Genomic DNA, 18,157 nt, shown 5'->3' on the forward strand with positions numbered 1-18,157 from the left:
TTACGCAGCAGCCTCGGTCTTGGTCTCCTCCTTGCCGCTCTCCTCGTACTTCTCCCAGTTGGCCAAGATGTTGCCAATCTTGGGTGAGTTGGTGAGCTTGTACACGTCCTCGAAGTACTCCTTGGTCAACGCGAAGGGCTTCGCAGTTACGTTGGGGATATACTTTCCGACCAGCTTGCTGGGGTCGATGGAGGTCTTGTGGATTTTCTTAAGAAGGAAAGACCTGAAGGGCTTGACACCGGATCGCAAGAAGGTCGAGTGGAAGGGTACGTCAATACCCTTGAGCGGGATGGTAGCGAAGCCACGCTGGAGGTCGAGCGGCTTGGGCTTGGCCTCTGTCTGCTCGGCGCAGCCCTTGATGATCTCAACCAGGTGGTTCTTAACTTCCTCTAGCGACAGGGTCTGCATGAGCGCTTGAATGTCGATCTTCTGTTGCTTGAGGTAGTTTGTCACGCCAGTAAGGCAGTCGAGAGCGCGAAGGTCACCGGCAGCAACGTACTGCATGTTGGCGATGTTGTAGTTGACAATCTCCAGAAGCCATCCGGTTGTCTCGGCAATGTTCTCAACAACGTATTGAAGAGCTTGCTCGTTGAAGGTCTTGGAGATCCTGCTGGGGTTGACAGCGCACATGGAGTAATTCGAGCGTCCGGTCTCGTCACGCTCGACGGCGACTTGCATGGTAAGACCACGGTAGAACACTACCGAGACCAAGCTCTCAATAGGCATGACCTCAGCCATGGCAGCAAGGGCAGAGTATTCACCAAGAGAGTGTCCAGCGAATGTGCTCTCGACTTGGATCAGACCCTTGGCGCGCATATCCTCAAACGATGCCTTCTCCATAAGTGTCAGAGCAGGCTGTGTGAATTGAGTCGCTGACAACAGACCAGTCGGCGACCGGTAGGTGTACGATGTGGTGTTCTCGTCAATCTCCTTGAAGATCTTCTCAGACTTGATCGAGCCGTCCGCAGCAACAGTCTCGAATGTCATGGACATGTAGTTCTGGCGGATAGCCTTGCCGACTGGGCCACCAAAGTGAATGGTAAGCTCCTTGGGGTTGTTCTTCACGATGTTGGTGATGGCGAAGCCTGTTGTGAATTAGCCACGGTATGATATAGATGATTGGTGCAGACTTACCATAGTTGTCCATGAAGTGCTTGTCGGCGCGGTCCCAGACTTCCTTGGCGACAGGACTGCTGTTGTAAAGCTCCATACCCATACCCTGCTCTTGCGATCCTTGTCCAGTGAAGACGTATGAGGTAGTGGGTTGCTCGACCTCAGCCTCACCAAGGAGGACTTTGTCTTCGGTCTCTTGGTTGCTGACTTCAATCTTGATGATCTTACGACCGGACACCATACCGACGTGCTGAAGCTTGACATCGAGCATGTCGTCGGGAAGCACCATGCCCACGAGGTTGACGTGGTAGCTCCTAACACGACCGACATTGTTCTCGGCGGCCCAGGTCTCTACCAAGCTTCGGACAGCTGCGCTGGAGTACATGCCGTGGGTAATTGTACCAGGTAGATTGGCGTAACTAGCAAAGACACGTGAGACGTGAATGGGATTGTAGTCGCCAGAGACGCGAGCGTAGTTCTCGTTGGAAGCAGGTGCCTTGAGCTGAAGCGGTGCCTTGCCGTGAAGTGGGATAGCGTTGTCGAACAGCACTGGCTGATCAACCGCAGCTCCATTGCGCTCCAAGTAGTCGAGGACGGGGTTGCCGTATGCGGTGCCCGAGCTGTATTGCACGGAAGCGATTTGGATTACCTCCTTAGTCGGGAGTTCGAGCAAGACCTCTCCTTGAGTCTCGATGTCAGAGAAGACTGTCTTGTTCTTGTATCGCACGACAGTCTCGAGCTTGAAGAGCAAGGTCTTGTTCAGCAGGTCGATCTCAGGCTCCTCGAAGTTGAACCACTCCTTTGATCGCAGGATGGCCACGTCCTTGCTGGTAGCCAAGTTGAGCTGAATGGGCTTCTCGACCTTCCTCTGGAACGTGTTCTGGAAATCATCATATGCGCCGCGGTAGAGGAATTGACTAGTGACTTCCATCACTGGCTTACCATCGCGGGTGATAGTGCCACAGACCTCTACCATCTTACCAGAGTCCTGGTTGATGACAGCATTGATCTGTGCAGTGGTGTCAAGAACATCGCCCTTCTTCAAGGGCTCAGCGCCAGAGATCATGCGGAACCCGTTGGAAAGATGGACCAACTTGAGAAGGTCACCATCGATTGCGCGAGGGAAGATAGGCTTGGTGATGGCCTTCCAGCCGACAACGATGGCGAAGTCCATGGGGGCGTAGACTTCCTTGCCAGGTCGGTCAACAAAGGCCTCACCCTTGTTTCCGACTGCGTGGACGAAGTCGTTGATGGCCTCACTTGTTACAGTGGCGCGGCCACCATCGAAGCGTGAAGTGACGGACGCATCGAATGGGCATGCCTCATCTCCAAACCAGATCTTGTAGTAGAAGTCCTTGATGCGGTCGTTTCGGGCATCCATGACCTCATGAATAGGCGCGTAGCCTACGTCAGGACGGTAGGTGAAGCGGAAAGGCAATGCGACTGCGTGTCCAATGGCGGTACGCTCCTCGTAGATGTTGAGCAGGATCTCACTGTCTTTGGTGAGGCTGACTTCGACGGTCTTGATTAGCTTGCCGCCGTGGTGCAGCTCCTTGACGATGATGGCAGTCTTGGCAGGCTCGTTGGGGTTCTGAATCTCGACAACCATGCCTGGTGTGGGAGCAAAGACCCTCGAAGTAGGGTTAGTCTGGAAACGCTGACCCTGCACAAAGATGTCCGCAGTGAAGAAAGCATGTCTCCATGAATAGCTGGAGCCTGCCAAAAGTTGCAGCCATGAGTGCACCTCTGGCATCGTAGCGTTGGGAGCAGCGGAGAGGCGGTAAATGACCTTGTTCTCAAGCTCTGAGACGGTAAGACCATCCACCTCTAGTCCCTGGGGTGGTGCTAGCAGGTTGCTACCGAAGTACTCAATGACGGGAACCTTGGACTCGTCATCGCCGTAGATGTCGTGCATAAGGAGCTTGATGTGACCCTCGTGGACACCATCCAGGATCTCCTTGATGGGCTCGTCAACCTTGGTGGAGTACTTGACGGCCATGGGTCCTTGAAGGATACATGTCCTGCCAACGTCTTGGTCAACGACAGCATCGAGATCCTCGGATTGCCAGAGTGAATCCTTCTTGAAGAAAAATTCAAAGGTCTCATCAAGGACGGGAACGAATGGTACAGGCTTCTGTCCACGACGTTGGCAGAGCAACAGGAAGTGTTGCACATCTTGGGCGCTGATGAGCTGGTTGTCGGCATCGGGGTAAGCCTTGAAGACCTTCTCGAGCATTGGGAAGGGGTCGTTGAGCTCATCGTAGTTTTGGATGAGTGACTCGCTGCTAGCTTTGCTGAAACGCTCTTCCAGTCGGCGGATGAAGTCGCCAGTCAAGCGCTTCAAACTCTGGTCGATCCAGCGGGATTGGTGCTTGACGTACATGAGGTCTACCATACGTTGGACAACCTCAGTGTAGGTCATGTCTTCCAAGTCAACTGACTCTCCCTTCTTGTTCTTGCCGAACCATACCTTCTGGAAGTCCTTGTTCAGCTTCTCGATGATGTACTCGCGCATCTTCTTCAGTTCGGGGACACGCTTGGCCTTGTCGAGACTGAAGATCTTCTGGTCCATCTCGTGCCAGAAGATGACACCACGAGTGGCAAGCTTGTGGATTGGCTCACCCATCTCAGAGCGAACAGTGATGACACCTCCAGCTGGGCCCTTGTAGGTCTTCTCCCAGTCCTCGTCGTCAAGACCAGGGGCGTCAACGATAGCTTGTTTGGCCATCTTTGACGTGTAGCATTCCTTCGCCGTCATTACGCGACTACCGAACAAGCAACCGTCATATGGCATGGGTGGGTATCCAAACTTGGTAGACCATTGACCGGTGAGGTATGGGTATGTGTCTTCGGCGCCACCGAAACCGGAACCTGCGACGAGAATCAGGTTCTCACACTTGCGCAGACGGCTGTACATCTGCAGAATGGGCTGATGGAAGTCCTCGAAGGAATGATGACCTCCACCACGACCACCAGTCCACTGCATCAAGACCGGGAAGGTAGGGTTCGCCTTCGCGATGTTAATGGTCTGTTGAATAGCCTCGACGGAACCAGGCTTGAAGGCAATGTGCTTGATGCCAAGGGTCTCGATGTATTCGTTGGCTACTTCAATGGATGGAACACCAGCACCGATGGTAAGACCTTCGATGGGAACACCTTCGGCCCTGAGCTTGGCCAAGAGGGGGATCTGCCAGGCCATAGCGCGAGGGTTAACGTAGATGAGGTTGATGCTGATACCACGACCAGCAGGAATCGCCTTCTCGACCTTGGTGATAGCTTCGGTCATGGTCTTCTCATTGTAGTACCCACCACCAGCAAGCTCGATCTCATAGCCGGCGTTCATGGTCGCGGCGACAAAGTCCCATGGAACTGTGCAAGGCGTCATACCAGCCACCATCACTGGAGGTAAACCAAGCATGCGGCTCATCTTGGTGTCGACGTAAGTCTGGCCAGTGGATGTCTTGACAAGACGCGGTCCGTGCTCCTTGACCCAGTCGACAGCGTACTTAACAGCATGGTCGAAGTCGCGGTCAAAGATCTCAGGCTTGTAGCCAACTTCGGCATTCTGTCCGTCGATGGCACCCGCAAGGATAACACGGACACCAGTACCGTCTTTGTTGCGGTTGGTGAGCACTCCGAGACCTGAGATACCACCGGGGCCGAAGTCGAGAATGTGGGTAGCCTTGGGGAAGACAGTTGCCTTCTCCCACTCGACCGAGTCGGCAGTGATCATGCTGACAAGACGAGGCACGATGTTGTCGCTCTCGGTCTCGCGAAGGTCTTGGCCTGTATGTGTGTCATACATGGGGATGCCAAGATCGGCAGTGGAGATCTTGATTGACTTGAGATCATCTTCGAGCTGCTTGGTCGCATCTACCAGATATGGGCTGTGGAAAGGAGCAGTGATGGGTAGGAAGCGGTTGACAAAGCGCACTTTGCGCTCAGTGTAGGGAATTCTCGTTTGGTCCAATCCAGTCGGTGCCTTGTCCTTGCGCAAACGAAGGTTGAGACCGTACAGAGAGATTGGTGGACCAGTCACTACGAAATTGCGAGCGCTGTTGACTAGAGAGATGGCAATGTGTCGATCTTGGGGTAAATGGGCATTGGTCGCGTCAATGTGGTCCTGAACTGCTTTTCTTGAGAGGTCACGGATGGAAAGCATAGGCGTGGGAACACCCTCGCCATTCTCGTCAGAGTCTTGCAAGACGGTAGGTGCCAGCGAGGTTCTGGGGAAGGCTTGCTGACTCCGCGCACCGATCCAGAAGAGGATCTCAATGGCCTTCTTGGCAGACCGCTCAAAAGATTCCCAGTTCTTAGCTTCGGCGATTGCAGCGGCTGTAACGACACCCTGCGAGTGACCGGTTACACCAGACAAGCGGCTGCGTACGTGGCCGGGATGGCTGCCGAGCACTCTGCACGTTACGACGTAGTGTGCAAGCTGAGTCAACCCAATCAAGGGCAAACTGACAGGCGCCGAAACCAGGTAGTCGGTATCGGGTTGTGAGTCTCGGTTGTTGAGCCATCGCATGACATCGAGGCCCTTGGAGTAGAGCTTTTCAGCGCGTGGGTCACGCGACAGGACGAGGAGATGTTGCGCCTCGGCTGCAACAAAGTCCTCGACGAATGAGGGGTAGGTGTTGTAGATTTCGCGGAGTTCATCGAAGTACTCCTCGATGTTGCCCTGGCCGCCGAGAACAGCGTAGATGAAGGCATTCTCGTCGGAAGCCTCGCGGAAGAGAGCGGACTCGTGGTGCTTGATCGGCCTCTCTACCGCCGCGCGAGCAGCGTAGTATGACCGGACTGTGACCAGCTTCTTCTCGGTGATGCCGGGCAGAGATGCAGCCAGCGCGTGCACCTCGTTGCCGCGGAGGAAGGCACGCTCGAATTCGGTAAGAACGAGCTTGAGCACCTCCTCGAAAGAGTCAGGGTCCTCCCCTTCCTCTACCTCCTTCGCAACAAAGCCAAGGTATCGCGCCACCAGCTCCGCCACCGACGATGGTTCATCGTCTAGGGCGAGCTCGTCGGTGGGCTCTGGGAGCGTCGACTTGAACGTGTCCCTCAATTGTTGTGCATTGAAGTGGAGGGCGGTCGGGATGAGGAGCGTGTATTCGAGCGAGCCGTGGGAGAGGATGAGCGGGCGCAGGTTTGCGGCAGAGCGGGGCGTGGAGATGCCCGTCTGCTGGCCGGAACCGTACATGGTGGGAATGTGCGATTACTGGTGAGGTGGTTAGCTGAGGGTTGGAGGTGAGTGACGAGCACCGGAAGGCGCGTACCTTGGACAGATTATAGGTGTGGAAGGAACGACGTGGGCAGGAAGGAGCGTCTGAGCAGTGTGAGCTCTCGTCTGGTATGGCGGGGAAGGTGCAATCAACGCAATGGCCCGGGCCAAAAGACGTCCGGAAGACAGCTGTCTTGAATTGCTCGCAAGAAAGACTCGATGCGTACCTCTTCACTCAGACAGAAGCTAATCTGGCCGGTGTGCTGGGATAGGGCCCGTACTGCTAGTAGTGTGTAGCAGCTCCCTTGCTATGCGCGGTGCGGTGTGCGAGGGGCGTGGAGAGAATACCGCAGGCAGCAGGATTACGAACGGCCCCAGGGTTTAAGAAAAGTAATCAGAAGGGAGTGCTTATGCAATTGGGCGGGGAGGAGGTGAGGAATGGGTCGGAAGCGGTGCGCTGGCGTGGTTATGGTCGCGCCGTCTGGGTCGACTTTTTCGAGAGGAGCTCAGATTTGGCCCGCATATCATGGGTCACTAGCGGCGGCAGGGGTCTGCGGTATGTTCCTACACAAATGCTGGGGCAGAGGCACTCAACAAGTCGCCGCCATGCGCTTATCCGCGCCCACGCAGCTGTTGAGGACACGGTGGGCCGAGTTTCCAAGTTTCGGTGCGAGGCTGGCACCCACTCGCAAGTCGAACCGCAATCCCCTTCGTGCGGTGGCCGCCTGTTCTTCGCTCGCAAGCCCATCTTCTTCCAGGCGAGATTAGTTCGTTGAGCACCGGCCAAAGCAGTAACGAGCTGCAGTCGCAGGGGTCTGGAATTTTAGTACCGCCAGCCCGAAGCGGGAGAAATCCTCAACGCCCGGCCATATCAACGCCGCGTGCTGCTGTCCAACAAGAGATAAACAGCCAATGCGTTGAGTGTCCTGTTCCTGCAACGCCCGCTGACCCTTCCCTCACTTATTTCGCGAAGAAGAAGAAAGTTTGCGTTCGCGGGGAGCCAACGCACCCCTCCCGGACCCTTGAATCGTCTCTCGTGCTCTCACCGCACTATACACTACCCACCCACCTAATAGCGCGTCTTCTTCCTGGCCGCTCCTCCCTCCCTAGACCCACGATACCCGTCTTCTATTTTGTAATAGAGATACCCTTTGAGCTCCGTTGAGCTTCAACCACCTTCCTTTCCGCCAATTGCTCCCTCAGTCCCTCGCCATGCGTCCCGAGGTCGAGCAGGAGCTCTCGCACACGCTGCTCATTGAGCTGCTCGCATACCAGTTCGCCTCGCCCGTCAGGTGGATCGAGACGCAGGATGTCGTCCTCGGCGAGAAGACGACGGAGCGCATCGTCGAGATCGGCCCCGCAGACACGCTCGGTGTCATGGCGAAGCGCACCCTCGCCAGCAAATACGAAGGACACGATGCGGCGCGGTCGCTGCAGCGTCAGATCCTGTGCTACAACAAGGACGCCAAGGACATCTACTACGACGTAGACCCAATAGAGGAGGAACCAGAGGCTCCCGCGGCGGCCTCATCAGCGCCCTCGTCTGCACCCGCCTCTTCAGCACCTGCCGCCGCCGCTGCAGCCCCTCCACCACCGAGTGCCGGGCCCGCAGCCCAGGTGCCAGATGCCCCCGTCACAGCCACCGACATCCTGCGGACACTGGTGGCTCAGAAGCTGAAGAAGCCGCTCATGGACATTCTGCTGAGCAAGGCCATCAAGGATTTAGTCGGAGGTCCGTCAATTGCACGTCTAGCGTAAAACTGTGACTAACAAGCTTCGCAGGCAAGTCCACGCTTCAGAATGAAATCCTCGGAGACCTGGGCAAGGAGTTTGGCTCAACTCCCGAAAAGCCCGAGGATACCCCTCTCGACGAGCTCGGTGCTTCGATGCAGGCTACCTTCAATGGTCAGCTTGGCAAGCAATCCTCCTCGCTCATTGCCCGCATGGTGTCCGCCAAGATGCCCGGTGGCTTCAACATCACAGCCGTGCGAAAGCACCTCGAGACAAGATGGGGACTGGCCCAAGGGCGACAGGACGGAGTTTTGCTGCTCGCCATCACCAACGAGCCAGCAGCCCGTCTTGCCTCAGAAGCCGACGGCAAGGCCTTCCTCGATGAGCAAGCGAACAAATACGCGGGCATCGCTGGAATCAGCCTGTCTGCTCCTACAGCCGGCGGAGACGCTGGCGGTTCGGGTGGTGGCATGATGATGGACCCTGCGGCCATCGACGCGCTCACAAAGGACCAACGCCAATTGTTCAAGCAGCAACTTGAGCTTTTCGCGCGATACCTCAAGATCGATCTTCGTGCGGGTGACAAGTCGTTTGTCGACTCACAGAAGGCGCAATCCGCGCTCCAGGCCCAGCTTGACCTCTGGAACACTGAGCACGGCGAATTCTACGCTTCTGGCATTGAGCCCCAATTCACACCGCTCAAGGCGCGCGTCTACGATTCATCGTGGAACTGGGCGCGTCAGGATGCTCTCACTATGTACTACGATATTATCTTTGGCAAGCTGAAGGCTGTCGACCGTGAGATTGTCAGTCGCTGCATCGCCATCATGAACCGCTCGAACCCTCTCCTTCTCGACTTTATGCAGTACCACATGGACCACTGCCCTACCGAGCGCGGTGAGACATATGAGCTTGCAAAGGAGCTCGGTCAGCAGCTCATCGACAACTGCAAGGAGGTCTTGAACGAGGCTCCGGTCTACAAGGATGTCGCAGTACCCACAGCGCCACACCTAGAGATTGATGCCAAGGGCAACATGAACTACAAGGAAGCGCCAAGAGCGAGCGTTCGCAAGCTTGAGCACTACGTGCGCGAGATGGCTGAGGGCGGAAAGCTGTCCGAGTACGGCAACCGCACCAAGGTCCAGAACGACCTCCAAAGGATCTACAAGCTCATCAAGCAACAACACAAGCTTTCCAAGTCCTCGCAACTCCAGATCAAGAGTCTCTACAGCAATGTCATCCGTTCGTTGTCAATGAACGAGGGACAGATCATGCCCAGCGAGAACGGTAAGGCTGCTAGCGGCAAGAGGGGTCGCAACGGTCGCGTCAATCCCTCTGCTAAGCAGGGCAAGGTTGAGACTATCCCCTTCCTACATCTCAAGCGCAAGGATGACCATGGCTGGGAGTACAGCAAGAAGCTGACTGGCGTTTACCTGGACTGCCTAGAGGATGCCGCCAAGTCTGGTGTCACTTTCCAGGGCAAGTACGCTCTTATGACGGGCGCTGGTGCCGGCTCTATCGGCGCGCAAGTCCTTCAGGGCCTCATCAGTGGTGGTGCTAAGGTCGTCGTCACAACTTCCAGGTTCTCCCGGGAGGTCACCGAGTACTACCAGTCCATGTACTCGCGATATGGCGCCCGCGGCTCTCAGCTCATTGTTGTGCCTTTCAACCAGGGCAGCAACCAAGATGTAGAGGCTTTGGTCGACTACATCTTCGACACCAAGAAGGGCCTTGGATGGGATCTCGACCTTATCGTTCCTTTTGCTGCTATTCCTGAGAACGGACGCGAGATTGACAGCATCGACTCCAAGTCGGAGCTCGCTCACCGCATCATGTTGACCAACTTGTTGCGCATGCTCGGAGCTGTCAAGAAGCAAAAGCAGGCCTACGGCTACGAGACCCGCCCAGCACAAGTCATCCTGCCGTTGTCACCCAACCACGGAACCTTCGGTAACGATGGTCTTTACTCAGAGTCCAAGATGTCGCTCGAGACACTCTTCTCGAGGTGGCACTCAGAGAGCTGGGGTAACTACCTCACTATCTGTGGTGCGGTCATCGGCTGGACTCGCGGCACTGGTTTGATGGGCGCCAACAACATTGTCGCTGAGGGTATCGAGAAGTACGGTGTACGCACCTTCTCTCAGCAGGAGATGGCCTTCAACTTACTTGGTCTGATGGCGCCACCGATCGTCAACCTCTGCCAGGTCGAGCCTGTATGGGCTGACCTCAACGGCGGCTTCCAGTACATTCCTAACCTGAAGGACTTGATGACCGACTTGCGCAAGGAACTCACAGAGACTAGCGATATCCGCCGTGCCGTCATCAAGGAGAATGCCATCGAGAACAAGGTTGTCAACGGCGAGGCCAGCGAGGCCCTATACAAGAAGGCCACGATCGAACCACGTGCAAACATGAAGTTCGACTTCCCCACCCTACCTGATTGGGACACAGAGGTCAAGCCTCTCAACGATAACCTCAAGGGTATGGTCGATCTTGAGAAGGTCGTCGTCGTCACTGGTTTCTCTGAAGTCGGTCCTTGGGGTAACTCCAGGACACGCTGGGAGATGGAAGCGTACGGCGAATTCTCCATTGAGGGATGTGTCGAGATGGCTTGGATCATGGGTCTCATCAAGAACCACAACGGTCCTCTCAAGGGCAAGAGCTACTCCGGATGGGTTGACGCCAAGACCAACGAGCCAATCGATGACAAGGATGTCAAGCCCAAGTACGAGAAGTACATTCTCGAGCACGCCGGTATCCGCCTTATCGAACCCGAGCTCTTCAATGGCTACGACCCCAAGAAGAAGCAGCTTATGCAAGAGATCCAGATTGAGGAGGATCTCGATCCATTCGAGGCTTCCAAGGAACTTGCGGAGGAGTTCAAGAAGGAGCATGGCGACAAGGTTGAGATCTTTGCGATCGAGGATTCAAGCGAGTACACTGTCCGCATGAAGAAGGGAGCTACACTCCTCCTTCCGAAGGCTCTTCGCTTCGACCGTCTCGTAGCTGGTCAAATCCCGACTGGCTGGGATGCAAAGAAGTACGGTGTGCCAGACGACATCATCTCCCAAGTAGACCCTGTCACGCTCTTCGTGCTTGTCTCCACGGCTGAGTGTCTGCTTGCCAGTGGTATCACCGACCCCTACGAGTTCTACCAATATGTCCACTTGTCTCAAGTCGGTAACTGCGTCGGTTCCGGTATTGGTGGTACTACCGCCCTTCGAGGAATGTACAAAGACCGATTCATGGACAAGCCAGTCCAGAAGGATATCCTGCAAGAGTCTTTCATCAACACTATGAGCGCTTGGGTTAACATGTTGCTCATCTCATCCACTGGACCTATCAAGACACCCGTCGGTGCTTGCGCCACCGCTGTTGAGTCTCTCGATATCGGTTACGACACCATCGTCGAAGGAAAGGCCCGTGTCTGCTTCGTTGGTGGTTTCGATGACTTCCAAGAGGAAGGCTCCTACGAATTCGCCAACATGAAGGCCACTAGCAACGCCGAAGACGAATTCGCTCACGGACGTACACCCAAGGAGATGTCGCGCCCCACCACAACAACCCGAAATGGCTTCATGGAATCGCAAGGTTGCGGTATGCAAGTCATCATGGACGCCAAGCTCGCCCTCGATATGGGAGTCCCCATCTACGGTATCCTCGGCTTCACGGCCACAGCAACCGACAAGATTGGTCGTTCCGTCCCTGCTCCAGGAAAGGGTGTATTGACCACCGCACGAGAGAACCCGTCCAAGTTCCCATCTCCTCTTCTTGACATCAAGTACAGGAGGAGACAGATGGACCTCCGCCGCAAGCAGATCAAGCAGTGGCAGGAGTCGGAAGTCCTCTACCTCCAGGAGGAAGTCGCTGCGATGAAGGACGCTACTGGCGAGGACTTCGACGAGGCTGCCTATCTCGAGGAGCGTGCTGCTAACATCGAGATGGAAGCCAAGCGACAAGAGAAGGACGCGCTCAACAGTCTCGGTAACAGCTTCTGGAAGCAAGATTCACGCATCGCTCCTCTTCGCGGTGCACTTGCTACCTGGGGCCTCACTATCGACGATCTCGACGTCGCTTCTTTCCACGGAACCTCCACTGTTGCGAACGACAAGAACGAGTCCGACGTCATCAACCACCAGATGCGCCACCTCGGCCGTAAGAAGGGCAATGCGCTGCTTGGTATCTGGCAGAAGTACCTCACTGGTCATCCCAAGGGTGCTGCCGGTGCCTGGATGTTCAACGGTTGCTTGCAGGTGCTCAACACTGGTCTTGTGCCTGGCAACCGTAACGCCGATAACGTCGACAAGATCATGGAGCAATACGACTACATCGTCTACCCATCGCAGGCCATCCAGACCGATGGTATCAAGGCCTTCTCTGTTACTTCGTTCGGTTTCGGACAGAAGGGAACTCAAGCTATCGGTATTCACCCCAAGTACCTGTTTGCCGCTCTTGAGCACCACCAATTTGCTGCCTACAAGCAAAAGGTTGAAGCTCGCCAAAAGAGGGCATACCGTTACTTCCACGATGGTCTCATCAACAACACCATGTTCCGTGCCAAGGACAAGGCGCCGTATGAGGATGAGAAGATGCAGGAGGTCTTCCTCAACCCGCAAGCGCGTGTCACCATGAACAAGAAGACTTCGACATACAGCTATGCGAAGACCCCTGCTCCCAAGAAGGACAAGAAGGCGCAGGAGACGATGAAGATGGTTGAGCAACTCACTCAAGCCACAGCTTCCTCTAACAGCAAGGTTGGTGTCGATGTCGAGAGCCTCAGCGCGCTCAACATCGAGAACGAGACCTTTATCGAGCGTAACTTCACCGAGAAGGAGATTGCATACTGTCAGAAGTCACCAAACCCGCAGGCTAGCTTCACAGGCAAGTGGTCAGCGAAGGAGGCTGTCTTCAAGTCTCTTGGTGTCAAGGGTCAAGGCGCCGGTGCTCCGCTGAAGGATATCGAGATCATCAACGACGACTCTGGCGCGCCAACTGTTCAGGTATGTTCCTATCATTACTCAATCTCAAGATCAATCGCTAACATCCCCACAGCTCTACGGCAAAGCCGACGAAGAAGCCAAGCGCGTAGGTGTCAAGAACATCAACATCAGCATCAGCCACTCCGACGACCAGGCTGTTTCTGTCGCCATCGCGCAATGTTAAATATACGTGTCAAGACCGGCGGGCGGTGTCCCTCAATATTCACGACGATTAGATGCATGGTAGTATAGTTGGAGCAAGGGGCAAAATGGTTCATATCTCCTTCCTAGAAGGAACATTATTCTCCCTACGCGGCGTGTTTGGGTCCCCAGGCGCATCAAGATTAGATATGTCCATGCTTCGCAAAGAGATTTATGTATTGTAATGCAAACAAAAACATGTTCAAACAACCCCCTTCTGCACTACGATGTATGATGACGATGAGTTGTCAGAGTGTTGTTGTCGCCTCCACCTGCCTTACCTGGTAGGTAAGATTATCTCGTTATCTCACCCTCACCCGAGCATCCCGAGATAACCTCAACAGATAAACCCTCTTCCATAAAAAGGGTACATCATGCATATTGTTGAGGCCTGGTTACACCTACTAAGATTTCTTGGTATAGCCCCGCTGTTAGCCGTTTTACGCGGTTGCCGCCTCATGCAGTTGAGGCTGACCTGCAGCGGGTAGCTGCATGGGCTTACGTAGCGTGCAGGTTGTTGAGTAAGGGTTTGGGAAGACCGTTACTGCCGTTGAGAACGTGGGGCTATTCAGTCTAATGGCAGGGTGACGTCGCGGCTGGGGGTAAGGGTGGGCTACAGTGGGCTAGGGGGAAGCGTGTATGTGTATGCGGGAGGGTTGGGTGGTACGCTTGCCCTTGTAGTGGATGTGGTGTTGACGGGGCGCGTATGACGTATTCCGGCTTTAGTCTTGGTGTAAGATGCTGTTTATACGCGCTTGTTGCTGCTCATTTGGTATATGCATGTTGTCTGTTACTTCCTTTCACTTTGTACATCTTGCGTAAGATGCCTGGAGATACATGTAGTGGCAATTGCTTTACTTGAGTGTTGCTGATGAGAGAACATGCTTTAGTAGTCGGTTTTGCCATCGTGAGATAGACTGAGATACGAATCGGCTAGCAAATGTGAAAGATCCAGTACGTTCTGAGTTATATTGTTTGCTACCTAGAGCAAATGTGAGAGCTTCGCCGTTCTTATCCGTTATACCCGGAAGGTTCCTTACCGCTGCTCACACGAAACCACCCGTATCTTCAGGTAGCGGTCGAAGATGTTGCGACAGCAGCCGATCACTCCGTCGCACCTCACGCCTCACCCTTGTCATCATAAGCATATACCTTCTTAACCCACGCTATGTCCTGCGCAGACGGATGCAAGTTCGGCGTCATCTTTGTAGTCCCTTGACTATGATCCTCAAAGTTCTTGTACTGTTGAATCGGGCACTCAGCCGTATCCTCCTCGCCGCTGTAGAGCTCACACTTCTCTTGTTTACCCCCAATGGCGCTGGGATAATGCATGATGCTTTCGGAGTCGTATTTGTCGAAGGTAAACAGAGGGAGATAGAGCTCGGCCATGCCTTTGACCCAATTTCTGCATGCACAATTGTTGCGTAGCGCTACTCTGAGTGAGGTGCATACGTTTTCTCGGGTTACTCGAGAGCTCTTTTCGCGGGCGCGCTTGTAACACTGCTTAGCGTTAGTAACGGTTTTGTTTGTTTCGGCGGCTTAATGGGTGTCATACTCACCTCTTCGAAATCGCCGATTTTCTCGGGTTTGACCACGATATAGTCGTCTCGATCACTACGCTGATGTTCGTGCGCCATACCTTCCTTTTGTTAGATTTTGTCGGTAGCTTACTCGTAGATGACTACTAACCCATGACATGACCCAGCTCGTGCATAGCCGCCCACTCCACATTCACAAGGCGACCGCTTTCCGGGCCGTTCAGTTGGTTCCTCCAAGGACTCTTCTGGTCAACCGCTAGACCTGCGTTGGCCGTCCAACCGGTTTCTCCCTTTCCCACCTGGATCGTCAAGGTCTCGTGAGGTAGATCTGGGTTCCAATGGAAGAAGTCGGTTTCGCTTTTCTTGTAACAGATCACTGGTTTTCCTTCACTGTCCACCCACTCTTCGAAACTGATAGCGTGACCGGATTCCTTTCCTGGATTGCCAAGATAACTAAGGGCTCATCAGTCCACGATCAAAGGTCGCACTGGATATACACGTACGTCATCCACGATTGTATGGCGGCCTCGATAACTTCGTGCATCGACTCGCGTTCTTTTTCGTCGAAGTAGCAGTAAGGGATAACAGCAATGTTTTCTGAGTTGCGAGGCCATTTCAACGGCGCCTTACCGATGGGGCCACCGAAATGATCCACAGCACCTTGGCCGTCACCGTCGAGATCGTCGCCAATCTCGTCGAGATACTGCGCCCAGCTCGTGGCCTGCGACCCGTTGGCGAGGTAGGGGAGGGGAGGACCACAGCTGAAGACATAGTCGGAATCTGGTTTATGCTTAATTGTAGCTGCAGTAGCAATGGCTGCGAGGGGTAAGAGGTGACCGAACAACATCTGAGGGAATGCAGACCGAGTGATGTGTAAAGGTGGAGGTAGGAAGTGTAAGGAACATTGGTGGGTAACGCAAGGGGAATCTTTCCGAAAAGCGGGCTCTCGAGAACTTTGCGAGTGAATAAGGCCCAGCAAGCGAGAAACCGGTAACAAAGTAGTGAAGGTGAGAGTGAGAGCTTGTAGTGACGTAGCTCCACACCAGCCGGTAGGAACTCGCACCACATTTCAGCAAAACTATCCATCACCCACTTCCAGTGAAGGATAGCGACAAGTAATATATAAGCTTGCATTGCGTTAAGAACTTGCCAACTTTGGCTTTCGTACCAATGTAGACTGCAGCGTATTCTGCTTCTTCATTGTATTGGTGCTCGTTATACTCGTGTGTGAACTATACAAAGCTTCAAAAATCAAATCGTCAGAACATTCATTGCTCGTCATGTCCGCGATAGACATGTAAAGAAAGCTGTCGGCACAAGCTAGCCGCGATGTTTGGAATCGACTTCGAGGTATTGAAATCACAGCGAGGCAGCGCTTTCCCCTCGAACGCGATAGGCAGCGATGGCTACAGAGATGACTGAGCATGGGTTCCTCATACATCGCGGACAGTTTGTATATCAGGTCACCGCGAGTGAAGCAACTTGGTAAACCCGTACGAGAGGTCAGTATCGTGGTTATATGAAATTTGCGAATTGAAGCAGGAGCTGGTGTGCAAGCTCGAAGAGCGGAAGTCGGGAGCGTATACACGTAGCTTGGAGATCGTTCTTTCTTGAAGTTCTCAACCGCACAGGAATGATAGAGTAGACTGCTGTAATCCAGATAACCCAAACCCCTCTCGGCGGACTCTGGGCATCAGTTTGTCATCGGTCACGCCATGTGATCATCACACACAAGAGCGCGTTACTTAGATTGTGATCAATCAAGGTCTCCGCACTGACACAGCAAGACCCTGCTCAGCGAAGGGTGTTGTCCGGATGATCGGCGGAAATTAAACAGCTTTGTCATCTCGGTCTCCGCGGCAAGGATATACTTTCGAAGTTTCGATTCATCTACGGATCGATCGCGAGATGCTGCCGGAGCCTTGGAACCGGAGCAGAATTTGCATTGTCAATTTTGCGCGTGTTCTTGGCAGCAAACAGTTTTTCGTGACTGGAGAATACGTAAGATGATCGTGACGTCGACGACGCCAACGAGAGTTGCAGCTTCCCTTGCAAGTCTGGAGGTCCGGATGACTGATCATACTGCTTACCCCTCAGACGAACTCTATGTATATATGGAAACTCGTCAAGGGTTCAAGTTTCCAGAGAAATGCGGAAGGGTGAGATTTTGGAGTTTGTCGTTACATGCGACAGGCCACAGCCTGATAAACCTGACCCGCTGTCACAATAACGGCAGCGCTGGTTTGCAGCGATGATGCTTGGGTAGTGGAGCTTGCAAGAGTGTGTATGGCTGCTCGGACCGCAGTGAGGCGTTCAACGGACATGTGTACGGAAGCATGAAACAATCGTGGGGTCGGTTAGCAGGGCGGTGCCTGGGCCAGATCTGAAACCTGATCAAGTGGTGGGCAAAAGTACCAGCGCGTAGGCGTTTGTCAACATGGCGCTGAACAGGATACATGTAAATACCGTGGGCGCGTCCCTGTCGCGTGTGACGGGACGGTGTTAGCGAATAAGATACTGCTGTCTCACAGGGCTGGAGTGGCGCCGATCCTACAGCAATTTCGCGGACGGGCTGGAGATGATCATCCTCAGCGTACAACGGCAGGCGGCGGGTGAGGGGCAATTTGCTTACCTCGTGGCACCGATGCAATCGATTAGGTCCAGCCCGGGCTATTCATTTCGGAATCCAGGTTGAAACTTGCTGAGAACTTAGTATGCAGAAGCTCTCGGACTGACTGTAGCGGTTGCGTATGCAGGAAGAAGATGCAGGTATCTGCAGTAAGCTCAGCAAGGACTGAATTACAGCACAGCCGGCTGGCCTTATTCGCCGACGGCGAGGAATTCACTCTGCCGGCATTTAGTCTGCCGATGCGAGTCCAACGTTCCGAACAGAAGGGGAAGGATGGCCGTTCGGATCAGCTGCCAGGGGCGGCCTGACGGTAGACAGACGGCCACGCGGGAGATGACACGACAGTTGGACCAGGTCTCCGGATGCGAGTCTGGCCGGGCCCCGTATCGCGAAAACACAAGACCAATTGAATCCTGCTCCTCGAGAGTCGATCAAGAGTACATGTTGGAACTTCGGAGTGTTGGAGCATAGTTTTGCGCTTACCGTAGTACATGGAAAGGGGAGGTATGACAGCGCCAGGCGGTTAGGCCAGGGGAACACAGCGAAAGGCCACCGGGACCATGACTAGGGAGCTGGGTGATTCGCTCGCTTCACTGTACGTCCCGAGGTTAGCGGCTTCAGGTACGCGATGGGCGTTTGGTACTTCTGGATCGTCTCCCCGCATACTTTGGCTACCCATGTGTGAGGTAAGTGATTGGGCAGAAGACGGAGTCGACGCTGCAGCGCTGACGGGCGGAGAGGCAAAGCT

The 18,157-nt window shown here is 54.4% G+C and overlaps 4 protein-coding genes across 4 annotated transcripts; 1 reads left to right on the forward strand and 3 right to left on the reverse strand.

Moving 5' to 3' along the window:
- On the reverse strand, positions 1 to 6,310 carry J4E90_001441 (uncharacterized protein; the record flags this gene model as incomplete). Its single annotated transcript, XM_051431029.1, has 2 exons — positions 1 to 1,085; positions 1,135 to 6,310. 2 exons carry the CDS (start codon positions 6,308 to 6,310, stop codon positions 1 to 3), a joined length of 6,261 nt encoding a protein of 2,086 aa, XP_051296516.1.
- A 1,233-nt stretch (positions 6,311 to 7,543) lies between these two features.
- J4E90_001442 (uncharacterized protein) lies at positions 7,544 to 13,225 on the forward strand (the record flags this gene model as incomplete). The annotated part of the gene is made up of 3 exons (XM_051431030.1): positions 7,544 to 8,063; positions 8,114 to 13,062; positions 13,115 to 13,225. 3 exons carry the CDS (start codon positions 7,544 to 7,546, stop codon positions 13,223 to 13,225), a joined length of 5,580 nt encoding a protein of 1,859 aa, XP_051296517.1.
- A 1,136-nt stretch (positions 13,226 to 14,361) lies between these two features.
- J4E90_001443 (uncharacterized protein) lies at positions 14,362 to 14,940 on the reverse strand (the record flags this gene model as incomplete). The annotated part of the gene is made up of 2 exons (XM_051431031.1): positions 14,362 to 14,742; positions 14,932 to 14,940. The coding sequence occupies 2 exons, from the start codon at positions 14,938 to 14,940 to the stop codon at positions 14,362 to 14,364; spliced, it is 390 nt and encodes a 129-aa protein (XP_051296518.1).
- Positions 14,941 to 15,255: 315 nt separating this feature from the next.
- J4E90_001444 (uncharacterized protein) lies at positions 15,256 to 15,627 on the reverse strand (the record flags this gene model as incomplete). Its single annotated transcript, XM_051431032.1, has 2 exons — positions 15,256 to 15,541; positions 15,623 to 15,627. The coding sequence occupies 2 exons, from the start codon at positions 15,625 to 15,627 to the stop codon at positions 15,256 to 15,258; spliced, it is 291 nt and encodes a 96-aa protein (XP_051296519.1).
- Between the last annotated feature and the right edge of the window lie 2,530 nt (positions 15,628 to 18,157).

This window comes from Alternaria incomplexa (assembly GCF_024043165.1).
Source record: "Alternaria incomplexa strain BMP 0042 chromosome Unknown scaffold_1, whole genome shotgun sequence".
Taxonomy (NCBI): Eukaryota; Fungi; Ascomycota; class Dothideomycetes; order Pleosporales; family Pleosporaceae; genus Alternaria; species Alternaria incomplexa.